We start from the raw sequence: 26,824 nt of genomic DNA on the forward strand, positions 1-26,824 counted from the left end.
AAGTTTTTACCATGGTTGTTTGGTTAAACTTTTTGAGGATCGGTTTGACCTTGAGTGAAACTATTGGATCGTATGGTATAACTACACTTTGATTGAGTGGCCTCTATGTCATATTTTCTAAAGTGGCTCCTCTTGCTGGTTTCATGAATTTTCTACTCATTTCGTCAACGATCTTGGTGTTGACGAAAACCCCCTATCTTTAGTAATTGCTCTGATGGTTTCAAATTCACGGTCTAATGTATTCCGATCTGAGCAGATGTTAAATGCTCTCGCTACATAAGTACGAAACGACGAGAAATTCTGTTGCATGGGATGACAAGATCTAAAATGAGGTGGTAGTGAGACCGAGAATGGCTTACGATAGACAGAAGTTTGACAATGTTATTTCTGTTTAGAGAGTTACCAATATTTCCAAGAAAAATAGGTCATTATTTGTTTCGAATTCGCTGTCAATTGAACATGTAGGAATATATCAATCATAATAAGTAGCAATTGCTCCAAGTCATCTTTGGAACCGTCCCAAAGCGCAAAAGTATCATCCTCATATCTCCGATAAAATGAAATATATATATATGTGTGTGTGTGTTACTGCTAATGCCCGAAATTGGAAAATTCGAGAAGTGGCCGGTAATCCTTGGCCAAAGTCCGATAACAAAAGACATGCTTCGGATCACCGCCAAGTTGAAGTATTTTTTCGTAATAATTATGTCCTCGTCAGTTATGACAACCCACCAAACCACTGTCACAATGCGGTAATCATTTTTTTTCTCCAAAATTTGGCGGAAAAAACTATATTTTATATAATTATTTTTATAGATTTTTTTCTCTCAAATTTCATTTCTTTTTTTCTCTCGTCACATGGAGCTAATCGGATACAGCTGCTATACATAGACATGCCTCACACGTTCGCGATTAAAAATATATATTTGGCAACTACCATGGGCGAAGATACGGGGAGGGCATGGAGGGGGGGGGGCATTGCCCCCAGCGTCAAAGGTGAAGTTGACTGATCTAATGTATATCTGCATATATGAATTGACGACATCATCATCATCGTGCCCCCAGAAATAATGACCATGCCCCCCCCCCCAGACTTCCAAGTCTATCTCCGCCTATGGCACCTACCGGACCGTCTTAAACACATCGTCGAGCTTTGGCCAGGGATGTCCGGCCATTTCACGAAATTATCATTCAAAGTCCGAATCATTTCCAGGCCCGTCGTTTGGGGGGGTCCAGGGGGGCCGTCCCCCCCCCCCCGGCTTTTAAAAATACACTAAAAATGGTATATACTGTATATATATGCATACACTGAGCACATGTTCTTTGTCCCCCCCCCCCCTGGAAAAAGTCGAAATGACGGCCCTGATCATTTCTGCAATTCGAACTTTGGCCAATTCGCGAAGTGGCCGGCCCATCAAGAATTGGCTGCACTTCGTAACATATATATATATATATATATATGTATCACAAGATCGAGGAGAAGGGATTTCCCATTGCTAGGCCGTCTCTCTTCTCTCTCTCTCTCTGTCTGGGTGAAAAACTCTCTCTCTCTCTTTTATCATCGAAACTGAAAGTTGTTTGTGAGGCAATATCTCACATTCAACTTTTCCCATGTTTTGAATTCGAATATCTCAGTGAATATTGAACTTAGAAACAGATTTTTTTTTTCCTTTTGCTGGCCTCAGGAGAGACGGGGCAAACACTTTCTAGTTGGGTTTTTGAGGACAGGGTGTCCGTATAAAAAGTTATTTGTGATATTTTAACAACTATACAACCCCTTGAAACCTGGATGACATATCTTATCTGTGTACTACACGTTATTTGGATACTTTCCTCTAATCGGAAATACGCCTCTAGAATCAACTGTTCGCCAGTAAAATGCGGCAAGAGAAATTACGTAATCACCCTGTATAATCCACACGAACAAAATCAGAGGTTTTTTTTTAACTTATAATCCAGGAAATGATGATACCAAAAAATATTTAGAATGAAATTAATTCCAAGATTCACATTTCTCTGAAAATAAAAAATCTCATTAAATTAAAATTAAAAATTTATAAATCGATACACATTAATTTAATCGCATCAATATTTGTGGTTCAGAAATAATTCTTGTGTTTCAGGAAAATACGAGTTGAGTTATACATATAATTAATACATAGTTCTACAAACAATTTTATTTTATGTATTACTGCATTATTTGTCTCTATATTTTTAGCTACTCTTTACCATTACACTCGTAACTTTAACGACAGCAACGTTTAAAGCTTTGATAAATTTTGTTATGATGTACAAAGACATAACATGCGTCAAATCAAAATCTTGAACTTACTTGATGACATCGCGCGCGCTTCAAGTGGGTGTGGCCTGTGTACATTCATTTGTGTGGGTGGGAATCGTCTCTTCACTTCTCTTCTAAATTTCCAGTCATAGTGGAATTCCATTCGATCCTCAATTTACAAAAAAAGGACAGGTTCCTCCATAATTCTGATCGTTCAAATTACAAAAAAAAGGCAGCGCTGTTTCATTTATTATTTGCTCGAGTTTGTTTTTTTTTCGTGCGTTTCCAAAGGCTTCTCAATCGCCATTTCACCAAATTATCTCCAGGTAATTCACTTTTCTTTTTTCCTAACGTTTTTCTTCTGACTTCAAGGCATTGTAATGAATTGTGTTATAAAAAAAAATACTTTTTTTTGCATGTTCTTATTTTTATTTACTGTTAAAAAAAATTTTTTTTTTCACTCCGGAATATCACCTTATGTTTTATAGTATTAGAGTAGAGCCTCTCGATAACGGACACCCATGGGACCAAAAATTTTGTCCTCTAATAGGGAGGTACAATATACAGTTGAACCTCGTTTATACGACTTTCAAATTTATACTACGTTTGGCTTCGGTATCAATTGGTTCCTACATATTTCAATGTTAAAATGTATATGTTACTGTGTAAAAGTGATGCACCGGTGGCATGCCCCCACCCCACATCCTGGAGCAGGGCCCCGAGACAGACATTTTGTGGGCCCTTCTACAGTGAATTTATAGCACGAAAAAACAAAAAAAAGATGGTAATTGTCCCGGGCTCCAGAGCCAGAGCCCTCTCAGGCTTGCCCTTGTGAGGACCATGAGCGGTGATTATGCATAACCACCAATCGTCTCGATAAAGAAAAAGTTTGATTGAAATACACACTATATTTATCACTTTTACTGTCGGTTATGCATAATCGCAAATAAAGTTCGAGAGTCTGATAAATATGGAAAAATTTATAACTGTTGTCCTCTTTATTAAACCAATTAATTGTTTTTACCCGTACATAATACATGCACTACACGTATTTTGCAATAAAAATTAAAATAAGTGTGAGGAAGATAAAGGCATTCATAGCATTATCAGTCTTGGAATGTTGGCTTTCTTCACACGTATCAACAAACAAAACCAACATTATTATTCGGAAATTCACAATCCTGGACCATTGTTATGTTCAGTTAATTACGTAATTAATTGACGATTTATCATATTTACCCGCACGAGCTTGAGATTAAACATAATCTCAGTTGAATATGATAAACTCTGGATTTTTATGACCAAAAATTAATAAATTGGAGTTTGGAAAAATATTATATAGTTTGCTACTACTAAACCACACATGCACCTCATACATATTCCTGTGCGGAACCTCTATAATTTACTGCTCGCTATCGAGTACATCCGCTAACGGGGAGTGAAATACAGCAAAACCTCTGAATCCTAACGATGAAAAACATCGTTTTATTAGTCGCGGGGAAATTATTATTTAGCCATAAAAGAGGGGTGACAGCATCTGAGGGGGGTGTCCGTTAACAGGGGTTTTACTGTACATTAAAGTCCTATTCCACGAGACCGGGGATCAAAAAAGTGTCCGTTAACGGGGAGTATCCATTTTAGGAGAGGTTCCACTCTCTGTACTATAATTTTTTGTAAGTTTGTTTTTTTATTTTATAACGTTTGTTTTTTTATTAGATTTGAACGAAAATATCGAGCGGTGTGTAAAAAAGTGAAAAAGCACGTTTCTACGTTTTTTTTTTTTTCTTCGGCCATTTTTATAAATGCGGCTTGTTCATCTCAGCCGATGATTTTTTTCATGTTTCTTTTTAATTGAATCGTGTATTTATACGAAAGCACGTACATAGTTCCATACAGTCTCCAACTTGTATTATTGAAACTACATTCGCTTCAAAATGAAGATTCATTTTAAAGGCTTCGATGGGAATTCCTTTTTCACGGTCACCGGTTTTTTACGGACAAATTTTCATCCTGCCGAGTCCGCATAAGAGAGTTTTTGCTGTACTTACAGACCATTCAGCAATTTTATTTTCATAAATAAAATTACAAAAATTTAAAGGACAAATTACCGTATTTACTCTCATGTAAGACTATCTCGCACATAGAACGAAGTATGATTGCAGAGATCGGTGCTCCCGCTATTTCTCCCTGACTCCTATATAAAGGGCTCCAAAAAACCCAAACTTCTCACTTTTTTCCAATTTAAGGGGCCCAATATTTTCTTTTGCGCCAGGGGTCTCGACCAACTTTCATCCGCCACTGGGTCGGGGTAATATTGTATATATACAAAAAGAAAATTATTTTAAGAAAAAGGGGAAAAAATTGAATTTTATAGGAGTGAAATAGAATCTCTGCAGTGGGTCTTCTTCAGAGGGAACCCCATGCATGGTTCGAAAAGTGTAGGCGTTTCTGAAGGGTAGTTATGCCTAATTGCATTAAAAATGCCAACCCTTGTTCTCCGACGCCTGCCTTCTCAAAAACATGTTGAACGAAAAAAAGACAATGAAAAAAATTTTTTTAATTTATTTTCAAATTTTTACATTTCACAAATGTAAAAGTTCAAATTTTTACAATTACATTCAAAAGATACTTTTTCACTACCTCTTCATTTTTTATCTTCATTTCTCTTGTATTTTTATCCTACTATATTTATATATAGAGGATTTCTGAATAAACTCTGGGTGGGGGGGGGGGTGCTCAAACTGGTGTTACAAATTACTGTGGTGGCTTGATTACCCTCTGCGCACCCGGTACAGACGTCATAGTTGATTCCCTGGGTCTGGTCCAGAGACCTGAATCAAACAGGGGGCCCAATAGTATTGAAAAAGTTTAAATATTCTGAAGTATTAGGCACTGCCCTAGAGGGAGACGCGGGAAGCTTAAGTCAGCACCGCCATTGCACCTGTTGCGTCTAGTGTGGGTGCTGTTTGCAAATAAGTGAATTTTTCTCATTGTTCTATAGTTTTCACTATCTGTTCAACTTGTGACATTCGTAAAAAGGTGAGCGTTTTCCAGTTTTGCTAGAATATAAACAAATAGTGCACATTATCAGGTACTTGGTATGAAAATTTCATTTGTTTTCGTCCAGTACTTTGTCAGCTGTAGGGTCCAAACTACAATAATTTCGTAATGGGGTAATTCAACCACTCCAATGTGGGACGATTCCGCCATGTGGTGGTATTGCCCTAATCCAACCAGTAGTTATTAAAGATGAGAACGCTGCTTCTGAAAGGGCAGATTCCACTGTAACCAATGCAACTCCTTCAGTATCAGAAGACCTGTATATTAATCCTCAACCAGACACATCTTCGAAAAGATAATTCAAAAAAACAATTGAAGAGCTCTCACCAATGCCAGCAAAAGATCCTGGACCCAAAACCAAAACCGATAAAGAAAGAAAACAGCACTCAGTTATTTTAACGCCTGCACTTATGAAGTCAGTTCTTGAAGACAGTAAGTTACAAAAAAAGAAAGAAGACACTTAAGAGAGTTAATTAGACACTAAAGGAATTTTTAAAAAAAACCGAGAGCATCCAAGAGAAAAATAAGTCTAAGAATACAGTCTAAGGAAATTAAAAAAACAGCTAGAAAATTATGGCAGGAGGAAGCTCAACTTTGATCAGTCGTCGTCATCGTCAGACGATATTGACGAAAAGAGCCTATGTGACGGTAATGAAGAAGATGACACTTTTGGTTTATATTTGATCCTGATGTTGAAATGTGTGTATGATCTGAGGAGAGTTTGGTAATAACGAACTTCGGTACCGCTGTATTATGTGATCAAAGTAGGCTCATTCCGAATACAGTGGATACGACAGTCCAAAAATTACATTTGTGATTTTTGCACACGTCCATAAACATTTTCACTTTTTATTATGACTTGATAGGCCTGTTAATGCTGTCACCTCCTTGTCAACTTAACTCTGAATTTAAACTAGTTGCTGGGCTATAAATGTTTGTAACTTTCTTGTAATTTGTAATAAACATACGTTTTTATGTACAGTACAAATACAACGCCACAACAGGCAAATTGCCCAACGAGGTGGCTGACTTAAGAACATCATGTATCCCTGAGCCCCTACTGCTACCTACCTACTACTGCTACACCACACATGTACCCCCCCCCGCTCCCGCGGAACCCCCCCCATAGAATCGGTACATGCGGGAATGTGCGTGTACGTGTAGTGCAACCTGACGTAAAGTTTGTTTCTGTGTAATGCTTGTTATGTGTAGTGCTGTCATCTGCCCCCAGTTTTTCTAACTATGAGTGAAGTGTTATGGTTGAATGATTTACCGTTGTAGGACTGTTGCTCTCTGTGGCGAGACTTTTTAACGGGGAGATCGGCTCGCATTTGCGCCTTGAAGTTGGGAACCACAGAAAACCAACTTCAGCCGACCACCACTGTGGGGGTTCGAACCCGGATCCTCGCATCACGAGTCCGGCACTATAACCACTCGACCACCACAGCGGCTATATACCTATATGTGACATGCTTAATAAAAAAAAACTGTATCTAATAGATTTATCTTATGGTGGAATTACCCCAAGGCCACATGGTGGAATTGCCCCACTATATGGGCAAATACGTCACTTTGCACAAACTTTTTCTTTTTTATATATCTAACTTATAAAAAAAGAATTTGTTTTTTTTTTTTCAAAAATGACAAAAGGTACAGAAATGATTTATTAATGTGTGCAAATATTAAAAAATATTTTTCAGTTAAAGTCCAAAAATACTGCTTTTGTCTTAAGGTGGAGCCCCCCCCCCCCGCTCTCCCCTATACACAATGCACTAAGGATAATCCACATTAAGGATTTCACGTTTTTTAATGTATAATCCACCGATTATATGCAGTAAAATACAGTATAGAGTTGTATAACTCACCGATATTTTTAATATTTATATAGTTCAAAATATTGCCTGTCGGGACCATTTGTTGCTGTCCTGATCATAAAGTTGCATAGATATGCTGCGGACTTTTTTTATTTTTTGAATAATCACCAAACGGTTCAAGCCAGATTTAAATTACGATATCATTTTTATTCGCTGGTGTAGAGATCGATGAGTCATAAATATAATTACTTCCCCGTTATTAAGCGTTAAGAGTAATTTGTATCAGTGATGGCGAATTTCATCTAATCATGTACCGATGCATATTAATAGAAATGAAGGAAAGGAAGGAAGATATGATACCGAATACAAATTGACGATGAGAGTGGAAAAAGGAGAAATTACTAATTATGCACGAAACCGAAACGAGAATTCGGTAGAGCCATTCAAAGTTTGTTTCCGATTGCTTTCTGGTATTAGAATTTTAATTAGCGGGATTAGAGAATTATAAATATTGCTAATCAATGATAAACATTAGGAAAAGGAAACTGAAATTCATTAACTTTCTTAAAATTTGGAATCGATAAAATTTACATCGAGAGTTTCAGATTTTGCTACAAAATTTCTTATGAAGAAATTTAATACAAACCTATTTATATAAAAAAAAAACCTGTTAAATTGAAAATCAGAAATAAATTCATAGTAAATGTAGTGAATGTCATCATCATTGTCGCCATAAACCTTTTCATTTCATTGCTGGCGCCGAATTCAAGGTGATAACAGAAAATTGACAAGAAATATTTAAAAAACAACGTGCAACTGACAAGAAAATTTTGAAAAAAATGTGAAATTGACGAGAATATTTTGAAATGTGTTGTCTGTAAAATTCGAACTATGTACGTACAAGATGCTTTTCATAAGAACCGAGAGTAAAACTATAAAAAATATAGGTTCAGCAAAAAATAATTCATTCTTTTTCAAAGTATCTTCCGTCAGATGATATGCAGTAATAGTCCCGTCGTTCAGTCCAATTTTCAATGCAAATAGCGAAGACTTTCTCGAAGCTCACAAAAAAAGGGGACGTCTTCCAAAAGTTTTGAAAAAATTTCCACTGATTCTACTCATTTAAATTTGCACAAAAATATATAAGAAATCCGATGGAATTATTATGGGTCACTCAAAAAAATGAAAAAATTATAAATAAAGTGAAAAAAAGTTTTGAATGCCAATGGAAGTCAAGAATGAATTTAAAAATCCTGCAACCCTAGAGTCTTAGAGTGACGTCATTCAAACAATATATGATCAGCAGGGATACATAAATTTTGTATTTACGAAATAGATGCGATAAATGCGAAATTTGCGAATTTTGACGAATAAATGCGAAAATTTAATTTTTTTTACTTTTTCCCGCGAAATCTCGATAATATGAAGTTTTAAAAGCAAAAATTGATCATAATTTTGTCCAGTATTTGCGACTTGCGTTCTATTATGTGCTTAAAAGCCAACATTCTCTTGCATAAACTAAATACAAATACAAAGGCCACAACAGACAAAATACCGAACGAGGTGGCTTAAAAAGCATATGCCCTTGTTGTCGAACATATATCTAAACTATATCAAAAATAGCATATATATAAACTATATCACAAACCTTGTTTCTTGCGATTGTTTTCCCAAATATGTTTCCGGTTCAATTAATTTTTTAAAAGTTCTAGTTGACTTCCGCTTCTGAGTTTTGGAAGAAAATTGTGGAACACTAATCAAGAATTTGGAACGATCAAACTACCAATTCGCGTAATTTTTGTGGTGCTGGGCTTGAAATCTTTCCAGGTTATTTTTGAAAAAAAAAAAAAAGACAAAATTTTCGACAAATGAGAATGGTGAATTGAAGAAGGGCGCAATCTTATGCTAGACAGCAGCAGATAACTAATCAAATAAATTGACTCTACACATGACATGCAACGCAACGAATGAAGCCTGCCAGAAAAGCAAATATTTCGGACATCTGAAGCGGCAACAACGCCTTCGCCATCTTTGTACCCCAATTTATTACTGGGAGATTTTTTGCGAAAAATATTTTTTTAAAGACGTGACACTGGCACGGAATGGGGAAAACGATAGTGTTAACATATCCAGCTACTTCTAGTATAGTAAGCCAACAAACTTTTGGTTATGTCACGCAGACATCAAATGTCTCCATTGTAACTGGAAACAAGCATAACTTCAGCAACATAAATATATGTTAGGGCAACGCATTCAACTCACACCATACTTCTGTATGTGCCAATTCATTCCTTAAGAATTCCCAAGAGGAATGTTTACGAGTTGCATGTACGGTTAAGTAGTAGTAGTTGTAGTAGTAGACTTCGAATGTGGAAGAAAAATGTTGGTACTTGAAAACTTTTCAAAAGAGCGGCTATTAATTAAAAATAGAAACATGCCATAATCAAAAACAGCCGTAATAATTATACTCGGGGAAAAAAAAAGTGTTTTTTTAGCAAACAAATGGAAAATTTTTTTATTTGAAGGTTTTGTTTGCCAATAAATGCAAACTTTCCGATTTCAAAATTTTTTTGGCAAAATTTCGATTTTTTATTTGCGAAATGTAAGTATCTTTTAATGAACAGGTGAAGTCAGCCAGACAAAGAAAGAGAGAGAAAAACTAGTTTCTAGAAGAGAAGCTGTAGAGGGAAAAAGAAAAAAGAAAGCTAAAGAGGGAGTAACATAGAAGAGATTATAGGGGGGGGGGGTCTCAGACATTAGGTCTGACTGTCCGTGTACGGTCCCGTTCAGTGCAAAGAAGATCTAACGAAAGAAGTTCATTGCTTTTATAGCGTACTGGTCAAGTGTGGTCATCTGACATGAGAGGACGTGGGTGCTATTTTCCGTAGAGGCAATTGAATTTTCTTTCCTGAATTTATCTTCACATCAGCCAGTTGTTAAAACCTTCATAATAAATCGTAAAATTTGAATATCAGTCTGTTGATGTCACCACATGAGTACGAGTAAATGAATCTTTTCTGGTTTAGAAAGAAAAAAACTTTAATCCTCAGAATTTCGATCAAAATATGTCACGAAACCAGCAGAAGATTACGTTATAACAAGTATCGGTTATCACTCGAAGGTAACACGTGAGGGTATTTGAGTGCTTCCTGCTTCTAAGAGATAAGTGATAATCGGAAATGGATTTTTCACGGGCTGAAAACGAAAACTTCATGCAGCGATAACTATAGCAGTATAGAGTTATAACAACCAACTCATGCTGAACAAAGGGTTGAAGTCCCTTGAATGGCTCAGTGAAAAGTCTTCCGCCCCCACTTTCTCATCCACGGTAGTGGATTCTAAGGGGACTGTATAACACAATTAACAAGGGGGAAAATGAGAATTGGAAAGACAAAGCAGATAGGAAAAGAATGATTATTTTCTCACTTATAAAAATGTCACATTTAAACAGTGTTTTTTTAATTAAAGATTTCAGCAAGCGTGCCTGATTTCAAAGATGCTTCTAACAAACAGGGCTGAATCTAGTTAGGTTCAAAGATGGCAGCTGCAGCAGGCCTCAAAACACAGGGTGTCCCATAAATTCGTAAATAGTTTGAAAAATCATAAAAATTGAACGAGTTAAAGTACAGGGTGTGCAAAAAGTCCGTAAAAACTTTAAAAATTCATAAAAACCGGAAAAATAACCGAAATGAAAAACGGTTTGAAGGGTTAGCATCGCTAGGTGACGGGAATTTTTTTAAGACGGGAAAAAATGACAAAAAACAGCCGATAGGTGGCACTGACGTACACAAGTCAAAGAAAATATACGCAAATAACGAACAGAATGCCTCCAAATCGTTTGCGTATCTTTTCTTTGACTTTTGTACGTCAGAGCCACCTATCGACTGTGTTTTGAGTTTTTTTTCTTGTCAAAAAAATTTCTGTTACCTAGCGATGCTAACCCTCCAAACCGTTTTTTATTTCGGTTATATTTCCGGTTTTATGAATTTTTTAGTTGTTTTTTTGCCAAATAAGGTTTGGGGGTCACGGGCCACATCACACGACTTCAAGGGCTACATTTGGTCAGCCGGCCATAGGTTGAGCATGTATGCTGTGCAGTGTATACTGTTGGATATGCAAAGCAAATGATCTAACAACTTTAGAATTATGTAGGAGAGAGAGAGAAAAAGGGAGGGGGTTTCTTTGCAACACTTTATCGCTTTTCGTTTGATCGTTGCCTGTGAACAAAGATTTTAGAAACGGATAAAATTAAAAATCTTAAATCAAACCACTGAAATTGAATCGTCAAATTCGGCCGCAAATGTTTTTGTACGGTATTCCCTACTATTACTTAACCGCACGTGCTACTCGTAGCCATTCTTTCTGGGGAATTTCTAACGAACTGATATACGCAGTAATGTGTGTGTGCATATGCGTGGCCCTAACGTACTTGAGTTGTTATACTTGTTTCGTGTTACACTGGTGCTGCCATCTGCCTTTCATGTTTTGAAGTGAAAATTGCAAATGCTTGAACTTTTCATGTTACATATAAGTATCGTGTTGCAGGTCCACCTGCTCTCTGCGAAGAGACTTCTCAAAATGGAAGACCGGCTCGCATTCGCTCCTCAATGTTCCTCTTATTATCATTATCTTCATTTTCTCTAGCACTTTTCCTCACTGCTCGAAAACAAAGCTTCCGCCACATATTAAGCGCTTTTTTTTTAATTACTTAATCTCTTAAAATAATATCTTTATTGTCACAAGATATTTTACCGGTTAATGCCTGCCAATTTCGGCATTTAATTGAAGTAGCTGATCTTTTTCTCATTTAAAAATAATAACGCCTCATGGTCGAGAAAAAAAAGTTTTCTTCTATAATTAACTTTTATTTTAAATAAAATATATTTATATAATTTTTTTGAAAAAGTATAATGAACAAAAAAAAATTTACCAAGAGGAGTAAAAATTGTTAAGAGAATTTTATTTTTTTGTAAAGGTGAACAAAAAAGGGAAACCTCAGAAACTGGAAGCGAACTCATTCTTTTTCGAATAGATCGGCCATTGTATTAAAAAATTGTGTTTATTTTTCTTTTAGTAATTATTTTATTTTACACAGAAAAAAGAAGAATTTTGGGGAAAATTTTTTTCTCTTCTGTTTAACATTTGTATATTTTTCAGGAACAGTGTGATTTTTTTCCCCCTCTACACAATTCGACCTTAAAACTTCTCTACAAAAATTCTCTTTCAATTTTCCGTATATTTATTCAGTCAAAAGCAATCAGACAAATTTTTAGTCATTCATTTTTTTTTTTTTTTGCGCGAATTAAATTTCAGTACTGTATATTAAAAAAAAAAACTGGAGAAAAGTCCTGTTGAGAAGTCATATACACATTCTTTTTAAAATTACGAAAATATTTACTACTTCTGTTCCATTGTCTGGAATATTATTCAGTTGAATTCCAATATTTCTAGATATATTTTCCTTCGAATGAGAGAAGTATCTTTTTGTTTCGTAGAAGTTTCGAGAAATATTCTGAGGTTTTTTAGTTCCGGAAAATAGCTCCGAATAATTTCAGAGAAGGGAAACGTTTTTTTTTCTGTTCTTATCTGGGAGCAAATTTTGTAGAAATGTGGGTAAAATAATGACGAGAATGTAACAATCCGAGGAAACGCATTAACGTTAATGACGGGGTTCTTATGAACCTCTGTTATGAGCTGAACAGATTTTGCGTCATTTTCCTTTGGAATAATTAGTGGTTGAATGATGGCACAATCAACGAGTTTCTTTCGATTTCCTTTCAAAAAGAAAATCTTTCTCAAAGCTCTAAAAAAAACTTCATGCGCGTTTACACTACGTTGGAAAAAAAATTGTCAACGTATTTCCTTCAATATTCGCGAAGAAGACGTCTTGGTAATTGTCATTGTTTGCATTATATAGGGTGTTCTGTAAGTCCTAATTCGGCCTTTATCTCATCAACCGTTCGTTGTGTAGAGGTATGGTTCTGATTTAAAACATTCTCAAAATATGTTCAAAATTTCGAATTTTTTTGGATAATTCGAAGTTGGAGGGAAAAAATCATGATTTTTTTTTTTCTATGAGCAAGTTTAGAGTTTGGAAAAACTGTACAAGTCTCAGACTATTTTTTTTTTCGACCAAGTTGTTAATCAACAAAAATTTTGAAGACTAATAAAAGTTTAAAATTTTGTTTTTCTCTTCTCTACTCTTTTGTTTGATAGTTTAATGCCCATTTTAACATTGTTCAGCTGGAGGGCAACGAGACTGGGTACCACTTCATATCGATAATGCTTTTCAACCTATAGATCAAGGTGTAACATTCAAAATCTGAATTTTTTTTTTTTTTGTCGTCATTAAGAGTATAGAACCTACCGGGAAGTTCAGATCGTAACACGTTAATGAAAGTACGTATATTTCCTGGATAACATAAGAATGATAAGCAAAATTCGCTAAACAGTTTAATGACGGATGATTATGATCTGTTTCCGTAAATCAGACTTTGAACATGGTCAAGAAATTTTGCAGTGATGCTGATTCCAGAACAGTGAAATAATGTAGCAGCTAAGATCAATTATAGACAGGTGCATTGTGTGGTAGCAGGGGGGTATGGTATGTTAGGATTTCTGTGACTTCCCCTTTGAAAAATCTCTCCACAAAAAAGAAACACAGTACAGTAGAGTCTCGTTAATCCGAGGCGAACGGGACTACCACCTCGGATTATCCGAAAATAATTGAAGCGACATTTTGGGGGGGGGGGAGCAAGGCCGCAACTAGGGGGGGTTCTCGTGTCCCGGGAGCTGGACCAGAGTGGGCGCAAATTTTATTCTCAAATCTCTCCTTCAACATTACAAGGAGGCTCCGAAATGCGCACTTGCCCCGGGTGACCAAGCATCTAGTTGCGGCCCTGGCGGGGGGGGGGGGGGGAGAGAGAGAGACCTGCTCCTACTTGTTTTGTCCTTAATTCATTACACAACTGCGCATGGACACTGCATAAAGGCGGCTGAGAGGGGCTTCAGGCCCAAGGGCTCGATGTAAAATTTGTGAATGTTATTTTTTAATACCGAACTATAAATTTATCATAGAGGAACCCGGAGAAATTATTTATTGGGAATCCCCTCCCCCCCCCCCCCCCCAGTCTAGCAATTAAGATCTTTTTCACTGGAATTACTCGTGTTCATGGAGAAAATGAAGCAAAACTCGTTCTTTTTGCAAAGAGAAAGAGGTTTTTGAAAAGAAATTATCCGGAACCTCAAAGTTTCGAGATTATCGGGACTCTACTGTAAAGTAACATCTTTCTCTACTACTTCACCAAACACCAACTCTGGCCATATCGCTATAGTGCAATTTACTACCATTAGTGAGATGGGTTGGAAGTGAAGGCGCTGTCTATCGGTGGTCGCCTCGAGTTCGTTAGGGAAAATATCTTATCAATATCCTCCCTTGGGTTCGAACCCGGGACCCTGACAACAACCTTCACGATGGTAGACGAGCATCTTACCACCATGCCACTCGGGCGCCATCTTTCTCTACTGTCGCCATCTGGGGCGAATTTGCTGAAATTGAAGGGATGCTGCAACATTACTCCGCGCATCACGATAATACGCGTGTTTACTCGGTTAGAGCTGTTATGTCTGTGGTAAGTTGTGTCACGCTTGTCTGATGGAGGATCCAGGTTTGATTCCCGACTTTTCTTTCCGAAATAAATTCTCGGCACTAGTATCCAAAAATCTGATTCTTTGATCTGATGACTTTCAGTTTGCCTGAGGTTTGATTTCAATTATAACCGATAATCGCAATATATGGCTTTTAAGGCTAAGGGGTTGGGGGTTCTGAAGATGTCAAATTAAAATGATTTTTCTTCCTCCTTGACCAGGTACAATGCCTCGTTTGACGCTGATGAAGTCATTATCAGAAAACCTTTTGCATTTCTCGTTCCTTCTGATAACGGTAGACGCGAGTTTCGCGTTCAACCCAACAACTGCATCGGAAGAAAACGCGATTTCATGGCCTTCCTGTTCAGAACTCAGGATGCTCTGGCTTAGAATTCGTGGAATGACTCGGCACGCAGAAATCACCAACAAGATACCTCCCTTGACTCCTACTTACCTGATGGACGCTCTGTACAACGGAGCTGCTCAGACCCGGCACCTGGAATCATCGTTGTCTCCGAAGAAGTATCATGATCATACTAAGGTATGGACTGCATTATATTTTATGATTTGCAAAGAACTTTCTTGAAAATTTCTCTTTCATCTTTATAAAAATTTAATTCGTAGTTTGAAGACCAAGTACGTAATTTGACAACCTGCGTAGTGAGACCTTTCAACATACCTGTAACTATGCTGTAGTGGAAATATCATTAAAAATATTTATATAAGTATTTATATAACCATTGATTTACTTCTGGAACTTCTAGAAAAATTTTAATGAAATTTGGTAGCGCATAAGTTGATATAATTACAAACCTAACAGGTATACAACAGTTATTTTACCACATGCATGGTCGTATGCATCTGTGCTAGACGGTCCAACACTGAGCTTCCGATATCGAACAAAAAAAAAGAGTTAATAGGGTATATATGGTGTGTGTCGCCTCTTTTCTTTCTTCTTCTCTTATTACAGATTTTCTCTCACAGGTCACTAACGGTAATTCAAGCTGCTAAGGAGTCTCTGTGTCAGTCAGCCCCACTCCTCTAGCCACTGTTTTTAGTTCCTGGATGGTTCTGGGAGGGAAATGGCGAACTGCAATTGCCCTTTCAAGAACGTCCCATTCATTCTCAATAGAGTTTAGGTCTGGAGATATGGCCGGCTACTCCATCCGGCGAATATCTTCACTTTCCAGAAATTCGTTGACCATATTAGCCATATCAATACATATCTATACATACATTCGCGTGGCAGTCCATTAACCACTTTACGATCTAGAACGTAATATTGCGTCCAAACTCCTTTGAAATAAAGTGAAACAAGCTCTCTGTTTTCTTTCCTCTCTTATCATCGTCAGGTTTTGTTGTAACTCTACGAAGTTGTTTAAACAACAAACTCTTACAAAACCTTCAAACTTTTCGATAATCTTGTCCGAACTGTGTTATGTTACGCTGGCCCGTTTGGGCCCTTTCTCAAACCGATGCTTTGAAAAATTTCAAGCATTTTTTCTAAGAAACATCCTCGGTACCAGTAAGCTATGCCCAGGCTATCTCTTGAGGCTTGAACTCGGCCGTCACCATTTCTCTGTATTTATTTTTAAGCAATACATCAAAATTTGGCTAAGGCTCATGAAAATTGATGACAGGCTTCGTAAAATCTGTTTTTCCTCACTCTCCCGTCTGACAGATCTCGACAACTGGGTCAATACCTTGAAATCCTCTTTCAACAAACTTGGGCGCACAGATATTTGGAATTCGTCTCAACGGTCCCTTTGTGCCGTCGGTCTTCGACTTCGTTATGCGCACCTTTATTGATCATTCGATCCATGAGGATAGACTGAATCTACTCGCATCAACACGATACCAATTCGCTAACATTTTCGATTATAATAATAAAAAAACTTCACGTCAGGTTTCACTACATGCACATTCCCGCATGTACCGATTCGTTGGGGGTTCCGCCGGGGGGGGGGGTGTTGGCGGGGTGCACGTGTGGTGTAGCAGTAGTAGGTAGGGCCTCCAAAAAATGGCTCGGGGATCCATGATGTTCTTAAGTCAGCCACCTCGTTGGGCAATTTGCCTGTTGCGGCGTTGTATTAGTATTTGTATTTGCTCTACACATCCAAAGGTCCCCAGTTCAAATTCTCACCTGAAGACCCGTGAAGATCCATACGCAGCCGCAGTGATATCTTCCATACTTTATTCGAATGTAATTTCTTCGCCACCCATATAGGTCCACTCTAGTCACTAAATATAACTTTAACCTTTACGAACGCGAAAACGAGTTAGCGACTCTTTTCGAATCCCTCTCGAGATTTCTGTCATGACATCTTCTACTACATGGAAAATATTATGAAAATAATTACATTAATCGAAGTCCACAATTGACCCACCCCCCCCCCCCCCCCCGTTGTCCGAGGCCGGTCTCGGTCATTATATTTCGTTATTTCTATTTATTTTTTTTTCTTTCGATGTTAAAAGATTCCCCCCCCCTTCTTTTTGTTTAAACCTACATGATTTTCCCCTCGACCAGTTGATATTAGCCTATTTTGTAATACTGTACCTAATATATATATATTTATTTACTCTTATGGGGTTTTTTTTTTTCGTGTGGTTTTTTTTCCCCAGCCCCCCATAACTTTGTCTCTCTCGCCTCAATAATTCATTTGTTCTGATTGTGATTAATTTTTTCTACGCGTGTTTTAGTTCTGTACTGTGTTGTTTTTCTTCTTGTATGTACATTGCCATCCTTGATTAGCACCAGGGTGCATATTGATAAAATACTTACTTATAGTTTTAAATTTTCACGGCATTTTATTTTTGTTATGAGTTTGTGTGTAAAATAAAACAATATTCACAACCATATTTAGAACAACAAACAGTAAAGGCATGACTCTCATTTTGAAAATTGAGAGCTTTGGGGGGAAGGTGTTACGATTTTTCGGGGGGGGGGAATTAAGAAGCGAAATATAAGAACATCTCAAAGGGGCGGAAAAATTAGCAGTGCCTAGCCCACACCTTCTATAGCAGAAAGCCTCCGCGCGAAGCTCGTTACACCAGTGAAGTCGTCCATTTCACCTGTAGCCGTTGGATACAGCAGGCCGACCGCGCGGAGGCTTTCTGCTATAGAAGGTGTTGGCCTAGCGCGGTGAGAGCCCGAAGTCCGACTAAGAGGGATCCGGAGCAACTGATCCCATCTCTTATAAATACGCCCCCGAAAGAAACTTTATCTGAAAAAATGAGCGAGTTCTCCGCGAATTATGCAGGCTGGAAAAATATTCTAAATCGAAACCTTTCTTGTAAACCGGTAAAAAGTATATTTATTAACATTTTCAGTGGGATAAAAATAAACTGCAGTCAAAGGAAATTAAAAGTCTTCATTGCAACTTGTAGAATTCGGTATGAAAATGTGACCCGATGAATAATCAATAGGAAAAACTCGAAATCACTAATTATTTTGAATATGTCAATGAATAAAATAATTAGATTGATTTAAAGTTTCTGTTTGTGAATAGTTGTTATTATTTTACTGCTTCCATTAGTCACCTTCATCAGGCTATTATTTTTACATCCTTCATTGAAGCTATTTTACGCGCAACAGTTTCGATGAAAGTTTGAAATAACTCAAAAAATATTTCTTTGTTTCATTGATCAACACGTGATCTGATTAAAACGACAGCATAAAAAACACGATCACTATGTACTTGTTATATATATGCACCTCCCCTCCAAGTTTCTCTTAACAGAGAAGGAAGAAAGCAAACTACCACATTTTGTCAAAAAAGTGTTGATTTGGTTAAAAAAAATTCAAATAGATCTCATTTAGCTAACACATTACAAATCTGGTGATAAATTTGCCAATATAGTGGACGAAGCTTACACGTAAGCTACGCGTAACAACAAGATTATAATATCTCACTACATGGAGAGAAAAAGGGCCAATTGTGAAAGAAAAAAGCCGAACTTGGCTTCTAACAGGATTGAATACTTCAATTCATTTTCAGAAAGTGGTAACCCGCCGCTGGCGGAGAAATTTACTTTCGTTCGTTGTTTGACGCATTACTGACCGTTAGAAAATGACACGTCACAAAATTTCAAAACGTTATAATTCCCTTAACACCGTCCGATTCTAAAACGGAAAACACTGCGCAAAGTGGTAATAATGCTCTTTTTTTAAATTAGGAAAAAAAAAAAAACTATCAGAGATATCTGAAACATTTTGAAGTGGTATGGGATACACAGTCTACAACATGGGTACCAAATTTGAAGTAAATCAATTGTTAAATAATATTTTTAATGGTATTTCTACTAGAGCGTAGTTGAAAGGTATGTTAAAAGGTTGGAGACCTCCTCCCTCCCCGTAATATAAAAAAAAACTTTCACCTTAACCTTTCTCCTTTGTTTTCTACAACTGCAGGACTTCTTCCCTCTAAACGGGCATTTCATTGGCTCTGACAAGGCTCAAGATGTTCCAAGTTCTGTTGTTTTTGAAAACTTGGTAGCCAATCCTAATCTGGATCAGACTATCGGGCTCTCGGATCACGACGAGGAATTCGGAGAGACGTTCCGTCTCGACGACAACCGAATCGACTCACGAAAGCTCAACGTATTGCAGCGAAAACCAATCTCCTCTGTCACTCCAAAGGCTTTCAACGAAATTGGTGGCGATTTCGGAAATTGGGATGTCGCTGTCGAGATGTCCCGTCAAGATTCGAGTTGGGGTGAAGAGTCTGGTGGTGCTTTCGGCAACTTCTTCCCTAACGAAGATGACGGGATTGACTCGAATCTAGACGTTGTCCAGCGCAAGGCTGAGCAGCAGCGTACGAATTCAATGTGGTTGCCGGGGCCGACGGCACCACACATAAGATTCGTCTCGGATGCTACCGGCCATTCACTAGCTGTAGTAAGTCATTTTTGCACCTTGATTGTCATATGTATATTGTAAACAAAGTGATATGTTTGAGTGCTCTTTTTTCAGTTCAAATTGAGCGAGCAAATACATAATAATAATACAGTGTTCTTAACCTTTTTACGCTAATGTCTTCCTTTAAGCCATACATGCTCAACCCATGACCCGTGGGTCAAATGTGGCCCTCGGAGTCATCTGATCTGGCCCGCGACAAATAACCAAACTATTCAAGTGGCCCACGAAAGAATATCAAATCACTTGAGTGGACCGTGGAACATTTCCAGATTATTTCAGTGGCTCGCGAGATGTATTCCCAGATCATTTAAGTTGCCAACGGCGCAGCATATCCAGATCACTTAAGTGAACCCAAACGCATTTTAAAATCACTTGAACGACCAGCGGCACATCTCCAGGTTACCTAAGCGCACGTGCTGCATTTGTAGATTACTCAAGTGGCTGGCTGGCACATTTTCAGATCACTCAAGTGGCCAGAGGTACTCTTCGAGATCACTTGAATGGCTCGCAGCATCGCAGCACACTTACAGATCTCTTACGCAGCCCGCTGCATTTTTGCAAATCTCTCAAGTGGTTCTTGACATATTTCTAGATTCCCTCTAGTAGCCCGCGGTGCACTTTCAGATCACCCGAGGGATTCGCGAAGCATTTTGAAATGACTCAAGTGGCCCGCGTCACCCTTTAAAATTACACGAGGGACTCGTGGCACATTTCAAGATGACTCATATAGCCCGTGGCACACTTTCAGATCACCTGAGTGGATCGAGTCACATTTCCAGGTAACTCAAGTGGCCCTCGACACGTTTCCGAACCAATGAAGTGGCCAGATTTCCCCAAAAGGTTGAGTACCCTTGCTTTAAGCCATATTTTCTTTTCGTGTTCTTCCCCCCCCCCCAATGCGGTCATGTGGACTTCCACCATGAGGGGTCTAGGTTCAAACCACACAAGTGGCACAGTGGTGGTCGACTGAAGTTTGTTTTCTGTGGTTGTCCAATTTCGAGGTGCGAATGAGAGAGAGAGAGAGAGAGAGCTGGTCTCCCAGTTAAAAGTTTCTTCGCAGAAAGCAGACAGACTTTTACCGCAATACTTACATAACATGAAAATTAAGTCATTTGCCACTTCCACTTCAAAAATGGGAGAGAGGTGGTAGCACCAAAAGAACACGAAATGCGAATAACTCTGACATCATGGATTATATTTTAGGTCCATCAATACGTACACGAAATATATTCCGGCATGCATCAATTCTAGAGGAATACTGACTACGTACATGTACACGGTTAAGTAGTAATGCCCCCCCCCCTCCCGCGAACTCATCCAGGAGTGAGATCTTTTCTACTTACTGTATTGATTTATGATGAAATTTACAGTGAATAAAAATTTTATAAATATAAGGTCGATCTTCGGACATCTCTGAGCTGCAGTCAAGCGAGCTTCCTTCCAGTAGGGGATGTCGACATATACCAGCTAGTTCGTTTCCTCGTCGTGGACCCTTCGTCAAAGAGGTGTTCTGCGGCCCCGTACTCAGCTGGAAGTAACAGCTTACGTATTTACATAAGGAAAGTGAGGGTAATATGGCCATGTAAAGCTTCAATGATTTTCGCTAAAACCTAGTATAAGTTGTGAAAAACAGAGAATAATAAAAATACTTGGACTCGTTGTTAACAGGAAAAAAAATAATGACAGGATATACCTCAACTGAAAATATGATTTTTTTTTTTTATTTTCAAAGAGTCACATTGTTTTGTTCATTTTTTTATTTTCATATTGTCAACAGGTTCAGGTAATATGTCCAATGAAGTCCTCAACGTGCACATGTCAACAAAGTAACAGGCATTTCCACGAGAAATTATTGATTTAAAAAAGTTCAACCAAGCAAATTTTTAATTGAAAATTAAACTTAAAAAATATATATGTATACGTCTCCAGAAAATGTAAGTTTCAACTAAAATTTAAAAAATGAATCAAAGATTCTCTCTTTCTCTCTCTCTCAACATTTTTTTAAGGGAATTAACCACTTCAAGTACAAGCATTTGGCAAGAAATTTGGATTATCCCTATTTAACAAATTGGCGATAAATATGGTAACCTTGTCCTAACCTAACCGCACATTAGAAAAACGAAGAAGGGGGGAAAAGAAAAAAATATAAAAGGAAAAAGTGTAATAGATAAGAAGTAGATAAGAGAGTTTTTTTAGAGTTCTCTTTCGCTCTTACATGTATATAGTAGAAAGATACATTATTACGTTGATCTTTTTATTTATATATCGTCTAGAGTGAGAAAATTGAAGTTTATGTCCCCTTATTGCCTTTTAATATTCAACTGCATCAATTATAGTACAGGTTAAGCTCTTTTTAAAAATTAATAATGGCTCATAGATTACATTGAAATAATTCCGCGGCAATCGAGATAATTGGATAAGCAGGTAGATAACTTCAAAAGAAAAAAAAATTGGAATATTTAGCACTCGTCAATGAAAAAAAATCTATTTCATTTCTATATTTCTTTATAATTTATATTTGTTCTCACAATCTTTCATAAGCTGCCGAAGGAAGTCGCCATATTGGTTGCCTTGGATACGGTTTGTATGTCCCTCAAAGTGAAATATCACGTATCCAAAAAAGCTTCATTTGGAGGAACGCAGGTGTCGGGGAAATATGTGATCGAAGTGTTTAAAATTTTCAACGGGATGGATAAAATGAACCACGAGTTATTAATGTGCCGTCAATCAACTGCTTCGACAAGAGGACACCAGTATCGATTGATAAGGGACAACTCCGGGTTGTGGTGTCGCAGAGAGTTCTAAAAGAGTTGTGAATAAAGGCAATAGCTTACCTCCGGAGGTCGTGAATTCTAACGCAATTGACACGTTTAAAAAGAAGTATGATAAAATAAACATAGTGGGATAAATGGAGAAGCTATACATACCTAGATTAACATAACCATAATCTTTTTTTATGGGCATATATTACTAATTATTTTCGAGTTTTATATGCTTTGCGGTTGCTGTGTTTTAGTTATATTTGACATCCATTATTTTTATGGGCATCTTTTTTTTAGCCACCTTGTTGGGCAATTTGCCTACTGTACCTTTTGTATAAATGAAGAAACGCGCATTGAAGACACTAAATGGGAACGAGATAAAAATTAAAAACTATGTGTTGTTTGTCTTCTTTATGATTATTTCTGCAAGGACAACCTTCTAAGAAGCCGTTTTTTCCCTTTCAATTTCATCAATTCATGGCCTGCGGCGAGTGATTATTAGGTTGAGAGAGGAAGTCGTCACAATCTCCGGCGATGATTACCTACCAAACTTATTCTTGAAGTGTTTGTACCCGTACTCTTTCGAACACAATGTACTTCTAATAATCTGTACAGATCGGAAGTTATTTGCGAATTCCCACGATGAAAGAAGGTAAATTAGTTTTCGAATAGTACAAACGCCAAACAAAAACCCGCGGGAGTGCTTTTCTTTATTTCGCTTCGGCAATAAATTATTTTACTGGAGGAAAAAGTAAATTTGAGAAAAGTCGTTTATTTGACGCTTCCTCGCACTAAAACAGTTACCGCATGATGTGGGGGTGGACGAATGTATGTAAGTACTCGGAAACCATTACATTCACTTTCTTTGATTGTGAACGCTGATGTTCAATGAAACAGGAAGATAAATATCATTATATAGATGCGTTTTCTCAGGAAAAAAGTGTGTGAAAAGTTTCCACTAGAATAGACTAATTGAATAAGAATGATATTTTTTATCATTTAAATCTATATACAGTATGTCACATATAAAGCGTCATTTTTCTGTTAATTTCGCGAAAATTGGTTGAAAACGCCCCATACTATAAGAAAAAAAAACATATTTTCGTGAATATATGGGCTATTCTCACGAAAATGCACAAATGTATTGCAAGAAGTTAGTACAATATTGTGTTAAAGTTACAAATCATTTGCAGCTTTTCCTGATACAGGGTTGATCAAAAACATTTTTTCTTATTTTAATTTTTTGTTGGTTCCCTAAATGCACTCGTGACTAAATTTTCACTGGAAATAGTGGGCGCCAACATAGGGTATATATGACGGAAATTTCAAAGCGATTCGTTCAGTATTTTTCTAGCAATTCGAGAAAATGCCTAAACTCCTAAGTGGATGCAGACTTTTGGCTATATAGTGTATCTCGATAAATATCTTAAAAATATGAAATTTTTTGCAAATGACTTTTCAAAGAAAGCTATACGCATTTAAATAATTAACCGTTTTAGCACACGGGTACTGTATAAAAAGTTAATTTCTTCATTTGGGGGGACTCCTGAGGAATATATTTTAAATAACTGCACGTCATTTGAAAACTTTTTGTAATTGAATGTGTTTTGATCAACGGTCGCAGAGACATGTGCCGTACAAAGAATTTGGGACAGATTGTATAGCATACTACCTGGGTGAAAAAAAATAAACACTTTTTAAAGTTTAAAGTATTGTGTGTGATGTCTTTGTTCTAAAATTTCAGAGGCATAGAAAGTTGGAGGAAAGATGCAAATGAAGTTGCTTTCGTTGAATCTGACGAAATCTGACGTCTAAGAAAGTTATGGATAGAGCAATGTGAGCAGTGGGTAAAATGAACTTACGCTTGGATTTCTTCTCGTGATCAATCGCGATACCTTTTTGAAGACGTAGACAAAGGTTCTAATAACCGACGGATTACCAAAGAGGATTATCGACTTATGTGAAGGTGGTCTATCATGTTATGCGCAATGATTTCTTTTGATAACCCAAGGGGGAAAAAACCAAATCGCCAACAGGGGTTCTTCCTCCAAATTCCCCCAATATGGGGATTACCATATTTTATTTTATTTTTACAATTAGGCCTATATAAGGTTAAAATTCTAAGTACAGTGCGAAGAATTTGTACAGCAATATAATTAATCTGCAACTAATTATAAAAGACAAATACACGATCTTAGCCAATGGAACTCTACAACGCATCTGATCTGAACTGGTTCAAATGTCTTTTTTAAATCCGAGAAATTCCTCGCCCACTCAAAGTAAATTTCGTACTTAATGATTAAATAAATAGACTAAATCTTCTCTAAAAGCGTTGGCTGAAATATTTACTCAGGCCCGAGCTCATAAAAGACCTTTGGCAACGTTGGTATTAATGGGTGTATCTTTCCGTATAATTCAATTAGCGGAAGCTGATTTCATTAATAATTTAATACGCTTGGTCTGTGTAATTAACCCACTTGCCCGCCCCCCCCCCCCCTCAACAGTGTGTGTAATCTATTTCAGAAAAATGCACCAAAAATGGAAATCGTTTTTCTTCGTTTATTGTTGTACATTATATCAATAAAAAATAAATAAACGAACCTAATTCGGACTTGATGAAAAAGGAAACACTTTTTTCTGTCAGAAAATATAAAACTGCCCATCAACTGATAATGTTCTCAAAGATATTTCAGTGATTTTAGGATGGATTTTGGGGCACTGATTCCGAATCTGGTATTGGTTTTATCAGATTGGCTCTAGTTTTTAAGATAATGCATACTCTCAACAATGTGATTTGTATGCTGTTCTACATTCTATATCGTGAAAACAAGTTCTACAACTACTGCTCAACCGTACATGCACCTCGTACACATTCCTCTGCGGAATTTCTAACGAATTAGTACATGCTGGAATGTGCGTTCGGAGTGTATGTGTGGACCAAAGGAGCGTATACACTAGCGAGCTGATCTTGCAACGCACGACCCCCCTGCATCGGTTCTAATCCGCTCGTGGGTACACAAATTCTCTTTGTGTTCCTTTCTTTCCTTTGTGTTCGTTGAAAAAACCGATTCCAGGTGGGTCCAGTGAAAACAGCTCAAGAATCGTTCACAACACCGTACAAATTACTGAACGACCAATTGCGAATGCTTTCATTGCATGATCTGCGCGCTAGTGTATACGCGCCTTAATGTATTTATTTTGTCTGAATTGCACTTATTTCGTGTTCTTGCTGGAGCTGCCATCTGCCCTCCGTATTTTGAAGTAAAGATGATAAAAGCTTGAATTTTTTTTAATGTTATGTCAGTATCGCGTGTTCGAGGTCTGCCCTCTCTCTACGGGGAGACTTTTTTGAACGGGAGATCGGCTCGCATTCAGTCTCATCGAGGTTGGAAAACCAACTTCAGCTGACCACCATTACACGTCAACGGGTTCGAACTGAGAGATTCGGATGAGTCCAGCACGACCACTAAAAACAACTTCTGTAAAAAAAATGTGATAATAAATTTTTTATAAAAACTTCTCAATTGAGTACAGATCTCCGAATTTTTTTGCCAAAAAAAAAAATTAACATGTTTCAAGTATTTTTTCACTAATGGTTGGTTTTTATGTTCATAATGTAGAAAAATTGTAGACAGATTCTCAACCAACCCTGTGTGAAGACATCAGACTGCATTTGCGTAGAACAGACGATGATGTGTAAAGAACAACACTGCAAAGGTAAGACCTAATGTTCGCTAATACGCATCCTTAGGTGTGTGGTTCGCGCATAAAAATTCAATTTTAATTCTCTGAATTTCGTTGAGGAGTGAAAATACACCTCCTGATTTTAGGTAATTTTTTAGTAGATAATTTCTCTATTTTTCAATTAAAAAAAAATACCCCTTTTTGCAAAACTATCCCCTAAAATTTTGGAGAAGAGTGAAATTACTCTTCAAAATTATTTTTTTCGGATTAACATTGGTAAGACCAGGGCTGGATTAAAACGTTTAAAGGCCCTAAACACTTGAATGGTCTTGTCCCTAAAAAGTATATATTACTCGATATCAAATCTATAAAGGGGGAAGTAACATTGAATGATCATGAACATGTACATTACCGTTTGAGGGTCACCTAGCAGTTGTTCAATTGAGCTAAAATTTTGTACAGATAGTTTATTTTATTAATTGAAACAAGATAAGGAAGGGGAAGCAAAATTTTAATTTTCGGAAAATTACCTATTGCTAAGAGCCACCTAACCTTTTATAATATTGCTGTGTATGAATAAAAGCTTTAATTTTAACAGAAAGGCTGGGAGCATAACGGTTAGACATGGCTACACAAGACAGCTTTAGACAAGCTTAGT

At 37.3% G+C, this 26,824-nt stretch overlaps 1 protein-coding gene across 2 annotated transcripts in view; it reads left to right on the top strand.

The window, feature by feature from the left end:
- Positions 1-26,824, top strand: part of LOC149076782 (uncharacterized) — a 53,064-nt gene that overhangs the window by 25,555 nt on the left and 685 nt on the right. The window contains exons 1-4 of one of the 2 annotated variants that reach the window (XM_089244450.1): positions 2,404-2,607; positions 15,024-15,343; positions 19,214-19,699; positions 26,103-26,199. In XM_089244450.1, coding sequence (XP_089100576.1) covers positions 15,029-15,343; positions 19,214-19,699; positions 26,103-26,199 — 898 coding nt within the window. In that variant the 5' untranslated portion in view covers positions 2,404-2,607; positions 15,024-15,028. Of the gene's footprint in view, positions 1-2,403; positions 2,608-15,023; positions 15,344-19,213; positions 19,700-26,102; positions 26,200-26,824 lie in introns of those variants that run through there. The other variant, XM_089244452.1, reaches the window with a different exon arrangement.

Source organism: Pholcus phalangioides, unplaced genomic scaffold (genome assembly GCF_987345545.1).
Source record: "Pholcus phalangioides strain wild (caught in Gottingen) unplaced genomic scaffold, Ppha-v1.0 ptg000015l_1, whole genome shotgun sequence".
In the NCBI taxonomy this organism is placed as follows: Eukaryota; Metazoa; Arthropoda; class Arachnida; order Araneae; family Pholcidae; genus Pholcus; species Pholcus phalangioides.